At 38.5% G+C, this 14,337-nt stretch overlaps 1 protein-coding gene across 2 annotated transcripts in view; it reads right to left on the reverse strand.

Moving 5' to 3' along the window:
- Nucleotides 1–14,337, reverse strand: part of pde4bb (phosphodiesterase 4B, cAMP-specific b) — a 78,056-nt gene that overhangs the window by 30,519 nt on the left and 33,200 nt on the right. For both annotated transcript variants that reach the window (XM_067454198.1, XM_067454200.1), the window contains 4 exons: nucleotides 13,509–13,706; nucleotides 5,276–5,312; nucleotides 5,088–5,158; nucleotides 4,685–4,734 (listed from right to left, as the gene is read on the reverse strand). In XM_067454198.1, the coding sequence (XP_067310299.1) occupies nucleotides 4,685–4,734; nucleotides 5,088–5,158; nucleotides 5,276–5,312; nucleotides 13,509–13,706 (356 nt within the window). The remainder of the gene's footprint in view (nucleotides 1–4,684; nucleotides 4,735–5,087; nucleotides 5,159–5,275; nucleotides 5,313–13,508; nucleotides 13,707–14,337) is intronic.

Here is a 14,337-nt window from a genome sequence, read left to right on the forward strand (position 1 = left end):
ACGTGCTGGTTTTGGCCTTATAACCTGCTGCAGTCATCTCCTCATCTCACATATGAAACACTTGCTATTCACAACTACCTGCTAATACACTCGCATTCATGTAAAGTAGCTTTGTTGACAAGATTGGGTGAGTAAGGCCAAAACTTACAAATGATAGAATCTTCAATGCCCTGTAGATGGCGATATCACTTTATTTGTAGCAGAAATAAACAACTGAATAAAAAGTTAGGCGCCATCCAAGCCTGCCGCACTCGTAGGCTGTGTCCGAAAACCTGAAGAATACTGCCTTCGGAGGATACATTTCAGGTTGGAAGCATCAAGACACGTCCGAATCTAATGTTTGCTTCACTTCCTGTCTCCTGAGAGATTTTTGAAGGCAGCATACATGCATCATTCTCTGCCTTTGATTTGCAAAATCCTGTGCTTTCCATTCTGTGACAGTTAAGCTAGAAAAAAAGATGGTGTCCGAAAGTTGCATTTGCTGGTCAGTTTGTGTGTAAAAGTTTTTTTTTTTACCAACGTTTTCCACTTCTTATATTATTTATAGCGAGAAATTACTAGCCTGACAAGCCAGACCCACATCAAGATGTTTGGTCTGGAAACTCACCATAGGCAGGGCTCAATCCGAGGGGCGGGATAAACCGTTAACTTCCAAACTCCCTCTGCACGCGATAGGATAGCGCTACAACCAACCAGAGCAACGAAACAGAGCTTGTTGATAGATTAAAAATTTGCCGTATCCCGTCAGAAAAACTCTGAACATATCTTCCCTTTTTAAGAAAGACTTCAGTGCCGTTCTTTGTTCTTTTCTCAGAAAAAAGCTTAACTCCAAGTCTTCCAGAGTCGCGTTCAAAGCTGATTGGACAGATCGCCGTTCGCCAATTTCTGTGTTTACTAGAAGCACGCAAACGCAACTCCGCCGTCGTCATTATGCCCACCGACTCTATACACAATGTGATTGGCCCGGCAAGAGTTAGGCAAATACAGCTCAGAAGGGTTTTGAGATTTGCTAGACGACACTCGCGGGCAGATTAGATTTGCTGCCGCTAGGGTGCGTCTGGATTTCCAGGCTAAGAAATTACTATTGTAGTAATTAAATCTTTGTTTAGTTCTCACCAAAGCTCTCTGTATTTTGCTGTAGATCATTAAACTGTAAATCAAAACCCTAGAAGTCTGCCTGAAATCATTTTGTGAGGTGCCTTCATGCACAAGCACTGCCTTACAAGTAAGTCATTGCCTGATAAGGCAGTGAGGAAACAGGTCAGCTGCTGAGGTTTTCGGATGCAGCTGTGTTGAAAACTAAGCCTAAGCATCTTGATCGCCCTCAGGTGGTTGGTCCCAGAGGGAAGGCACGTGACCACCGTCAGCTGGAGTGACTGTGATTACGCCCCACTGAGTGGCAGAAAGACTGAGAGGCAGCACTGGGTTACAGCGTGAATGCAGCGAAAACACACCAAACCAGGCCCGGCGCCGGTGGGGGGAGGCTTGTCCACGGACCCAATGGACATCACTGCTCTGAGCTTGAGACGGAGTTGATAGCGTGTCATTTTCTCATTCAAACCACCAACCTGCTGCTGCTTCTGCTTTAAGAGGCAAACGCTGCCCATAACTGCTTGTCTAGGATCTGTAATCCTCCGTAAGAATTCGTAATAATAGCATGTTATTAGCGAAAAGGAGCTAGGAAATGATCAAGTGTGTATCTGTATTTGCACTCATGAAATGATTACATTTCCAACGTGATTTCGCTTCGGTGAGTAATGTAGCCAATCACAGATGTTTGTAGATATCTACAACACAGTTGGCCAATCACAGGTGTTGAACTTGGAATCCACTCACCGCTCGAGTGTTTGTCCGGGTGCTGAGTTCAGTTAACACGTGCGTCTCTGTAAGTGCAGACATTGTCAAAATAAGAGATTTGTTGTATACCAGCTTCACTGCGGAAATCTGTGAGATTGCGTTAATTGAATGAGTGACAACTTTTAGTGATTATAAAGGGAGCACTCTTTGCACACTGTCTGGGCAATATAATTATTATTTATTATTTATTAATAGGTCTTATATTCAGAATTTGAATAAAACTTTTGTTTTCCATTCGTGGCATGCGGCCACACACACGCTCCAATATACTGACCCAAGACCCATCCACATATACAAGCGGGTTTCACTCCAAAAATCTGATGACTGATCAGTTAATAATCATGTCGAAATCAGGCTCATAAAAATGTCAGGAAAACACGATTTCTGGCTGCATGTCATTATCCATGGATCACTGAATCTGTGGTAAGTTGTAAGGACCACTATATTGAGCCCAACCTTTAGTTTAATCTGATAATTGTTTGCTATACTCGCGAGTTCGTCTAATAGCTGCAGTCACACAGCAGCTCTTCTGCCACTCAGTCCCGGCTGAGGGGGCGTGTTCCGGCGGGAAAGTGACATCGATGCATTCCCTCTATAGCTCATGACCCCCGCCCCCTCCATGTATTCTAATGAATGCGAGGCAAACTAAAGCAATCAAATTACACTTCACTTCCGGGCCGAGCGAATGTCACGGCACAAATGCAGCAGGAGTCAGATTACATTCATCAGGAGAGCTGAGGTAAATGTGGTCGCGTCATACATTCACGGCGCGTGTTTAGTTCATGCCTTTGGAAGCTTAAAGGAACTGTATGTAAGAAACGTATTTCAATTAAAGGTGCACTATGTATTATTTTAGCAGTAAAATATCGAGACTAGTGCTATTTTGTTCAGTGAGTACTTACAATATCCCAAATGTTTCCAACTATTTGTAAATTGTGCGAAAATTGCTATTTTAACTAAGGACCGGGACGTTTCAGCATAGCGTTTGAGCGAGTCACCTGTCAACTGCATCATATCTGCGTTACCCTCAGTTTCCGATTATATTTGCAGAAGCGCTTTTCTCTTAGCAGTGTGAACATGTCACAGCAAACCTAGCGAACGCACAGAGTAACGTCATAACATCATTTTAAACACACTTAAATGTATCAAATCTGATAAAAAGAGCTGCATCACCTCACCTCATACCAATGACCGGAAAAGCGGAAATAGTGTGCATGCCCGACGACTGTGTCCCGTCCCGTCATAATAAAAGTCCCGGTGTTCGCAAGGCGGGTGTTTTTGTAACAATCGCTCCAGCGGCCGTGCTCAGCTCCACAACACTCGGTCCTGCTCTGCTTTACATTTACTTTACAGTAACGTTAATAACCGCATGCATGAACGTCAGGGGGGAGGGGGAGGGGGAGGGGGAGAGGGGATACACTGCTCTATAGTCATTTGAAAGTGATTGCAGTACCAGTTTTGGCCACAATCTTACATACACTTCCTTTAAGTTTCATAGAAATTCATTTAAAAAGCTGAAACACTCACTTTTCTCTGCACCGCTCAGTTTACATGAATCCCCGCAGCTGCCCAAGCTATGAGTGCGTTCCAAGTCCCCATGGATGGGTTAAAAACATGTGTAAATAGCTCCCTCTACTGGCTGTAGTCTTTAGCCTTTGGCCAAAAAAATTCCCCTGATTATATTTGGAGAATATTTCCCATTTACCGATATTTTATATCGGATGATTTTTCCCCCAGATATAAAATACAAAAATCTCTCGTCTTAGGGAGATATGGGGAGGGGGAGAGCATGATCATTCAAATATACTACCGAATTTTTTACTGATACAAAAAGCCATATGCTAAATCTCTGAAGTAACCCTTTAAGTGCGTGGCCACTTGAGTGACATGATTTGCCGCTAAGGTCGAGCTGAGTGGGCGTTGTTTCAGCAACCAGGCACCTCAGCTCCACCCCACATCCCGCCTCTGTCCATTTTCAATTATCCGGGAGTGACACGCAGTGATGCACTGCCAAGATAGTGACGGCCACCTCCGCCCACTTTGGGCTTCAAAAATGCTCTTCAGAAACCGGGTGATGTCACGGACAATACTTCCATTGTTTTTTACAGTTTATGGGTGCCATGCAAAATGTAACGAGTGATGGACTGCATACAGAATCGCATACTTCCCTGCTATATAGTAGGTGAGCAGCAGTATGTGACAAAAGCAGCATGTCCAAATTCACAGTGTAGAATAAGCAAACAGTCCCCGGATGACCTTCTACTTCCGGGGAGATTCTGAAGTGTGAGCGATGGACACTTACTATTCCATGAGGCCACAGGAGAGGATTTGTGAATGGAAGTGAAGTGAAGTTTTAAGATATTATATTTTAAGATTTGTAAGTGCAAATTACTTTCAGTTAAAAAATGCATTTCAGTCTGGGACTAGGCTTAAGCCTTGTCTGTGAAACCAGGGGTATATTATCTAATTTTATTGAATGCTTGATTGGGTCCTTCGATATGTCCGCCAAACATAGTAAAGAAACATGAGATTGTCAAGCTAATTCAAGGGGCCTCTGCTTTTTTTTAAATAACAAACATAATTTCTCTCTTGTGGTGAAATACAAAAACAGGTTTAGATTACTCTTTTCCCCAGACCTTTTAACACTCTCTCAAATTAGCCAATAAGTAATTTGCCACTTTATATTTATTCATAACACAGATCATTGTAGTCCCTTTGTGATACTGTAAGCCTTCAAGTGAAGATGATATGAGTAATTCATATTGAGGTTTACAACCACTGTAAGGGAAATTTCCTAACCTCTGTGAATGGATTCAGAAGATCTTACCTGACAGGCTGCCTTTGGTCATTGGCGGTTGACTGCTAACTGGCGATCTTCTGTTAAGTGAAGCAGGACAATAAATACATTAGAAAAAAAGAGCAGAAAAAATAAAATAGAAATTCCATCACCAACTCAACACAGACTTAAATTCTGCTCAGTAACTTAAGAGTAACATATGTCTGAAATATCGAATGTAAAGTTAAAGTGACTGTACATTTCTTACAATGACCAGGAAAAAAAATCTATAGACATTTACTATTATCATTATAAGAAGGAAGGGCAGTAGAGTAGGTTAGTGTTGTATCCATCCTATCCATTCAGTCTTACAAAACGTCATATTAAAGTGAGTTCTGCCCTCTTGTGGTATTTTCTCACATTACATTTTATGAAGCATTTAAATATCACTTACTTGCTGGAGGGACATGGCACATTTGTCAGGAAGCTGACATTATTCCTAACAGTGCGAAGACTTGCAAGCACCTATTGAATAAAATGACAGCAACACAGATATAAAAGACGTGAAACAGTCATGTGTAAAATCATTCACATTTTAATCTTTACAGTCTTCCATTTCGGAAAGCAAATGCCAAAACGTACCTGAGCAAAAGGAGTGACTATCAGATCCTCACCATGTCTGACAACCAAAGAAAACAATCATTCAGATTATAAAACCTGTGTGTTGTATTGTCCATGCTAGAATAATTCACATTCTATTGCAAATAAATTACTGTTTTAGTTGTTTATTTCATACTTCATGTAATTACTGAGCAATATGTTAAGACCATACTGTCGCTCAGGTTTAAATTAGGTTTAAAAAGGTTATGCTATGCATTATTCTGCATTGCCACTGTAGTTTTTTCTTCTTTTTGTACTGCAGCTGCAAAGACTTGAATGATTTATTGCAGACGTATTAAGTCCTTGAGAATGGAGATGGAGAAGTTAAAACAAGTATTAAAATAAAATAAATATTATGAACTATAAGATCAAATCATATACAAAACACAATGGTAAGTTAACAGACAAAAACTGCTTCAGAGCATCTATTGAGCTCATATTTCTCATAAAGGCCCTTCAGCCTGACTATATATATATATATATATATATATATATATATATATATATATATATATATATATATATATATATATATATATATATATATATATATAATATAAAAGCTAAAATAAATAAATAAAAGACTAACTATAAGGTAAAAACAAAACAAAAATATGCTAAAAACAAACAAATGCAGTTTAAAAACTACAAATAATTAAAACAATAAATTAATAAAAAGATCAAATACATTTAAGAATCAATAAATAATAGTAAATAATAAATATATAATAATATAAAATAGTTTTCTCATGATCTCAACATAAACGTTTTATTCTTGTGATCATGACTTTGATTTTGACATACAATGATTTTTCTCATTTAATTTGATAGAAACCAGTGTTTTTTAGATATTGGAGATTCGTAAGACATTCAGTCTTCTGAACTTATAAATGACGTGTAATCACAAAATAGTGGCGGTTTATGCTGTATCTTGTTCAGATCATGCACATAAAGCATAATTTAACAGACTGTTGGCACCCCTGGTAAATATGATCAAATATGGCTGTAAAAGATTTATCTGCATTGTTTATTCTCTTGATCTTTTATTAAAAAATGCACAAAAGTCTAACCTTTGGGGGGTGGGGGTGGGGTGGTTAATCTCATTATGAAATAAATGCTTTTCTCCAAAACACGTTGGCCACAATTATTGGCACCATTTTATTAATTACTTTTTGCAACCTCCTTTTCCCAAGATAACAGCTCTGAGTCTTTTCCTAAAATGCCTGATGAGTTTGGAGAACACCTGACATGATAGAAACTATTCCTCCAGATCCTTTAGATTCTAGGGGTGTGCATTGGCACTGCCTTCACGATTCGATTCGATTACGATTCACCAGGTAACGATTCGATTCAATTCGATTCTAGGATGCATTGTGATGCATCAAAATTCTACTGCACACAAAACAAATTTTTCATCAGTCATGAGGCAATACAAGCAGATATTAAACAACAGATTGTATTGGCTGCTATGTGTCTCCTGTATCTTTGACATAAAAGTTATTAAACAAAATAAAATGTAATTAAATAAAATGCAATTAACCCTCCACCAAACATTCTTACATATTCAGGTCGTTAGCGACCCAGATCTATATTTAACATGGATAGACCTCTACCTGTCGTGATAATATATAAAACTCCTGATTTTAGAGTAGCAGCTACAGAAGAATAAAATAAAACCTATTTCGTTACCTTTTGGAGCTTGGAAGGATTCAGTTTGAGCAGATGTTTAATACCATCATTATCATATGACCTCGTCAGAGCTCGTTTACCAGTATATTCAGCATCTGCCTCATATTCGCGATCTCCAGCATATTCTCCAAACTCATTTTCAGCGTCTTCAAAATCAATATTTTGATCACTGACAGCTTCTTGACCACATCCATCATCAAGAGACAGTGACACTAACATATTATGATTGTGTTTAGTACTTGCTCTCTGCAGTAAATCACTAAGCCATTTCAAGTTTTCCAGATTATAATTATTGTTTCGTTTTCTGTCAGAGGTAACTATGAGTGAAACGTCACTTCATCATTGCGTATCAGACATTGCCACCTTGTGGAATAAAGGTGAATTGCGCCATATTTCGTCATTATAGATTAATTTATTATTGTGCAAAAAATATATATGAACAATCCTACACACCTCGGGTCGTTAGCGCGTTTTTAATAACCCGTCTATCGCGGTCATCTCCCTGATTGATTTTTTATCTGTTGGCATTTGCTAGAATCCATGATACCATGTCTCTGAACAAGATGTCCAGGACCTCCAGCAAGAAATAGGCCCTAAACTTTAAAGATCCAGCTGTATTTTTAGCTGTGGGCATGGGGTATTTTTTTGCACTAAACTCATCTGGTGGATTTGCTGCCAAAAAGCTCTTTTTATAGTTTCATCTGACCACAGAATCAAGTTCCTTTTGAATTTCCAATCGTGTCTGAACTGAATACGCTGGAGTTTGTTTCTGGATGAGCAAGGAGGATTTTTCTTGAATCCCTCCCAAACAACATGTGGTTGGTAATGCAGGGGTTTTTAGATTTTTTTTTCTTCTAGGCTTTCTGACCCCAAGACTCAAATAATCTCTGCGATTCTCCATCTGTGATCCTTGGAGAGTCTTTGTGCACTCAAACGTTCCTCCTCGCCGTGCATTAGGACAATATACACACACACGTCCTCTTCCAGGCAGATTCATAACATCTTTAGTTGATTTGAGCTTCTTAATTATTGCCCTGGTGGTGGAAATGGGGACTTTCAATGCTTTAGCTCTTTTCCTACAGCCACTTTCTTATTTTGTGAAGCTCAACAATCTTTTGCTGCACATCAGAACTATGTTCTGTGCTTTTTTCTGGAATTTGGCCTTTGCGTTTCCTTATATTTTTACTCCTGTGAAACAAGACATCATAGCTGGACAATTTCATGTTCCTTGTCACCCTGGTGTGCAATTCAACAATTGTGACCACCGTGTTTTGGAGAAAAGCATTTATTTCAGAATGTGATTTACCCCCCACTTTCAATTCTTTTACTTTGATGAAAGGTTAGAATTTTGTGATTTTTTAAAATAAAAGATCAAAAGAATAAACAATGCAGATTTAATTTTATAGCCATCTTTGATCATATTTACCAGAAGTGCCAACCATTTCAACCACCTCATGTATATGGACATCACTGGGGTCAAAGCATCAATGGCTCATGACCAAGTAAACATATCAATAAATAAATAATGTTTATTTATTAAATATTTTTGCAGAAATTATAACATAGTATTATACTGCAGAATGCAGAAATACCACAAATAACAAACTGTCATGTAACATAAGACATCATGTTAGGAAAAAGTAAATGAAATAATTATTGTGCTGCATGTGCTTCTGAGCTGGTGCCAGGTTATATGAGAATAAACTAGATCTATGCATTTGTTATGGATGGAAACCGATATATTTTTTTATATCGATATACGATATCTATATCTATGATACACTGTAAAAACAAAATTTAGGCCCCAACTGAAAATTTTCTAGTGACTGATCACGTCTACATTTTTTTAGTTGGCCAAATTGAATTTCTGTGAATTAAATTGCATCAGTTCACAGAAATTCTATTTGGCCAACTGAAAAATGTAGATGTGATCTGTTACTAGATGATGTTCAATTGGGTCCTGAATTTATTGATTTTTTTTTACAGTGTAATGATAAAAATATAGTTCTAAAAATAATTCTCAATATTAAAGTGTACAGAAACACAGTTTCTGCCAGTCTCATGTTCAACTTGAGTAACTATAGAGTAGAATTGCATCCTTTATATCTCTAAAGAGTCTTTATATTTACAAAAGACAGATACGTTGTACCAATTCTTTCCTAAAGCAGCCAAACTCGTGGAGGCGTACCGTGGGCTTAAGTTAAAAAGTCACAAGCACACACACACACACACGTTTGTTTTTGTGAAATGTGGGGACATTCCATGGGCGTAATGGTTTTTATACAAACCGTATTTTCTCCCCCCTACACTGCTCCTGCCCCTAAACCTACCCACCACAGGAAACATTCTGCATTTTTACTTTCTCAAAAAAACTAAACCTGTATAATTTATAAGCCTTTTGAAAAGTGGGGACATGGGTAATGTCATACCCATGTCATTATACACATTTGTGTCCTGATATTTCACAAAAACAAGCACAAACACACACACACACACACACACACACACACACACACACACAATACATCATGGCATTATCCCTGGATAACTTTTGATTCACAATACGTTCGTGTTTGCCAACAAAACAGACATTTAATGCAGTTTCACTCACTGTCTGTGGTTTTAACTCATGGCCAGGAACAAACAAACTGCATCCACTGTTTCCTTAAGGTTATCTGGGTTATTACGGAAGCTGAACAAGGTTATTTTTCCCTCACAACCAAAAACACACTTCTTTAGTGACATTGTTGATTTTGTGGTCTAAAAATGTTTGTTGTTGTAATTTTTGCCATGTTTAGCATGACAATCCTACTCTTTAAAGCAGCACTTGGCAACTTTTGCTCTCGGGGTCCCCCTACAGTTGGGAAAAAATAATGTCCTCAACTACTGTCGTAAGCTCTGTAATCCTACAACAGGGGATGCCATCGCGCGTGCATTTGTTGACATGACAACCCTGATAGCCCTGAACTAGTGATGCGTGGGTCATCTCATAACCCGCGGACCCCATATGTCTATTTAATGGTCGCGGGTGCGCGGCGGGTTGTAAAAATATATACAGCGGTGCGGGGCGGGCCAAATAACTTCATAAAAGCGTCCCCGCGGGTTGGTGCAGCACTAACAGTTCCCCTGAACACTGCAAGAGGAGTTCACATGCAGGTGTTCTTCTGGCGTCGCGTGTGAAATGTCTTCATTCCAGGTACAGTCAGTGGCATGTTTCAGCATGTCATATGAATATAATTTCATGGGTTTTATTTTTTTCAAACGCCAAATAATCGCGCTGCTCACATTTACAAGCCAGCGTCATTATAGTAGTCTATTGGTTACCGTTTTACAGAATCTATATGATACTTCAATTCAATGTTTGCGTGGTAGGTAATCACCATAACAAGCATGACAGCATCGGTCGGACACGCCTCCTTCAGCTCACGCCGACGAGCAAACGCTGGTCCAATGTTGATCCTCGTCCTGCCTTTAATCCCATCACTTTTTTGTTTCCTCTTATTGCTTTCCTCCAACAAAACCTTTTCTTTCTTATTTGTCTCTGCTGCTTCGGACATGACTATATTATCCGACGAACAAAGTTGGGCTCGCATGTTGTTTTAACCCAATGGTTGAGTTGTTCTTACCCAGCAATTGGGTTGTCTTAAGCAACATTTAACCCAACCACTGGGTTAAAACAACTCAACCATTGGGTTAAAACAACCCAATTGTTGGGTTGGTGCATTTTCAACCCATCTTGGGTTGTTTTTAACCCAGCATTTTTTAGAGTGTACTCTGAAAAGAAGAGTATAAAAATCGAGTGACTCTAGACTTTTTAATCTACAATAAACACCGCTCATCATTTTCGTTTGGGATTAAACAAATGATTGGCTTGGGCGACTGTCACTCTCTCTCGCTACCATAGCGACCACCGCTTTCGCTACAGGATCTGCCCACATGCACGCGCTCGTTTGATTTGAGCAGTTCAAGAGGCAAGAAACCTAGGCAAAATAATGGCAGAGAAAGAGCATTCAAAATTCACAGTGCAGGGTTTTACAGTCAGCAAAGGCAAACAATGCAAAAAAGGAAGACAGTACGAGAAAAGGCAATGGACAGAAAGTCTTTGGATAAACAAACAAATCAAACGCGAGTAAATATCTGCGTGGCTTTTCAACGATGGTGAGAACTGAGGGACCTGAAAAACGACTCATTGCTGGCTGTATTTCTGCTGGACAGGTAATCTTTCATTTTGATAATAACATTTTTTGGTTTATGTTTTCATGAAGCATGTATCAAGAGCACATGATGCGGCCTAATATAGCTAACATAACATTACTTAGCATAAAGTTACAATGTTATACACTTTGCCATTAGTAGAGATGATAAATACTCAATATGCATAGCTCAAGTTGATCGCTGTTGTGTTGAATTTAGCAAAATTTAACTTTAGATAACAAAATGCATGTGTAAAAGCTAGTACCGCATCCAGGAACTTTTTTTTAGAACTAAGTTAGCTTTAGCTATTACTAATCAACAATGCTTTCATCATGGAAACTCTTACATGCAAAACACAGTATATGTTATGAATCTTACAGGAATAACATATAACTGATGTTATTGGAAAAATATGATGCTACCCGTTTTCTTTGCATTATAAATATAACTGGCTCGTTACCAAATAAAACAAAAATATGTTAAACTTTACCAGTACCGGTATTCTAGCTTGATAGTGAGTACTAAAAGACATCTTATTTGTTTATATTCATACTGATAAAGTTAGATTTTTTATTACATGTGATTCTGACATGATGTCACTACATGCACACTGCTCGTCTGAGGTAAATAATGCGTCTTCCCGCAGAGCGGCCGGTGTAGCGCGTTCATGTGTTTTAGGGGCGTGGCTTTGGAGAGAGGCCAGAAGGGAGAAGGTGGAGGAATGGAAATAATGAGCTGTCTTTAAAACAGTCGTGAGAGGTCTATTTTACTCAATTTTTATACTTTCTTTTTCAGAGTACTTACATTTTAATTATGTATTGATATATAAAAAGTTTTTTAACCAATTCCTACCTACCCTACCTTTAAACGAATAGCAGAGTTCACACCACAGCTATAATGATAATGGGACAAAGAGACAATATTGTTGGAATCCCTTTCATAAATAAATTTTTTTTTTCAGGTGATGAACAATAAAAACATTGACAGCCAATTAGAATCCATCCTGCTGTAACAAACTCACGCATTTACAGCGGTAGACAAGCACGACCTTAAAATGAACAGAAAGATATCGTCCACACCACACCACACTGAACAGGAAGGCTCGGCACGCATAACTGTGCCATAGCATGGCAGAGCTACAGCTCTTGAGCGCTACTATCGTTATTCTACTAGATAGTACACTTTACAAATAATTCAAATATTTTAGGTTTTCACCTTATTGCTGAACAGAAATTGTCGTTTGTGAGTAAAGCTGCAAAGTCCTCCATCAAAGTCAGCTGCCTCCATAATAATAATGTGATAAATCTATTAGGCAGTTAAAAGCGCTTTTCTACCTTTTTAAAAACAAAACAAAATGTTACATTGTAAATGACGTAAGCGCGCTCCGGCCCAGAACGTTACGTGCAAGTGTGAGTACAGGCCAGCGGAGGACAATCACGCCGGACCATGGTACAAGGCAACAACTTTTGTAATGTTGAGATCAGGAGAAAACAAGAAATAAAAAAATAATAATGCATGGCCTCTTAAAGTTAGTTCACCCAAAAGTATTAATTACTCACTCTCATGTCGTTCCAAAGCCGTAAGACCTTTGTTCATCTTCAGAACACAAATTAAGATATTTTTGATGAAATCTGAGAGCTTTCTGAACCCATATAGACAGCAATTTGATTAAAACTTCCAAGGCCCAGAAAGGTAGTAAAGACATTGATAAAATAGTCCAAGTGACTCTATGAAGCATCAAGAAAAAGTGTGCAAAAAAACAAAAATAACACCTTTATTCAAAAAATGTATTCACGTCTGTGTCTGTCTCCTACGCTGTTGACGTATTAAATACAGTCCAGTGTTTCTGAGTTACGTTAGAGCTACACCTGAACGCTTGCTCTCGGATTTCATCAAAAATATCTTAGTTTGTGTTACAAAGATGAACGAAGGTCTTACAGGTTTGGAACAACATGAGGGTAAGTAATTAATGACAGAAATTAAATTTTTGAACTAACCCTTCAAGGTTCTATACTAAAAATATTAACTTTAAAAAAAAAAAAAAAAAAAGAAAGGAAAAAAGCCATTTATCATGTTAGGGTGGTATTTCTTTTTTCTTTTTTTCTTTTGCTATAGTATTTCTCACCACTTTTTCACACACTTCTCCACTTCCGTTGTTGGCATAACTAAATTGAAAGCATGCATGGATACACATTTAAAAAATCCACTTAAAAATCCATCTAAAAATCCATCACATTTTTCAACAAACTATGACAGATTTTAGCTGGACGGAGCACCAATGATTTATTGTACCAAAGTCAATAAAGGTGTAAAGTGCTGATTTTTTACTTACAACTGTTCTCCAACAAGGGAGGAGTTCCGAGAGGTGGATTTGGGTGAGAGGTCATAGTCGCTATCCGAGCGGTAAAGGAAAGACTCTCTCCGTTGTCCGTGACTGGCCATGTTGGGATGCAGGACCAAACCCGAGCCCGGTGATGCTTGCAGGTCCAGTGGACTGCAGCCGATAGAGGGGCCATTCTCCACCTCCAAACTACACAGACAGAGAGAGACACATGATCAACATGGTGGATACATTAATAAAATACCACCCCACAAACTAATATAGCATGCAAAATAGACAATGTAACATGAAAAGCTCATAGGCCTGAAACACAAGCCTGACTAAATCAATGTCCACTGATTCGGTCAGTCTCCACTGATCAAATGTTTAGGTATGGAGGGGAAAAAGAAAAAAAATCACAGAACAAGCAAAAATACAAAGGAGAAAGAAGGATTTCAGAGAAAAAAAGAAAGAAGAGATGCATGTAGAAACTATTGAGTAGTAAATAATAACGTCAATGCAAGAGCTAATAAAAAACAGCACTGAACAGAGAGGAAAAGATTGACAGGGAAAAAAGGAATTGTGAAGAACAGGTCAAAATTGATGCTTTGAAGTGAAGGTCATTGAGCTGCCTGCTTCAGTAAGACGGCAAAGAGAAGCAAATCATTTGAGAAAGACCATTTTACTTCATTAAAAAAGGAAGTAGGGAAACTATGTGAACGTCTCTGATGATTGGCTCTAAATCGCCTGTTTAATCATTTATTGGTGGAACGTTGTACCATGACGCATTAGAGCATACCGCGGAAGCTATAAAGTATACCCGGACAAAACATAGTCAGCT

The sequence above is a fragment of the Pseudorasbora parva genome, chromosome 9 (assembly GCF_024679245.1).
Source record: "Pseudorasbora parva isolate DD20220531a chromosome 9, ASM2467924v1, whole genome shotgun sequence".
Classification (NCBI taxonomy): domain Eukaryota; kingdom Metazoa; phylum Chordata; class Actinopteri; order Cypriniformes; family Gobionidae; genus Pseudorasbora; species Pseudorasbora parva.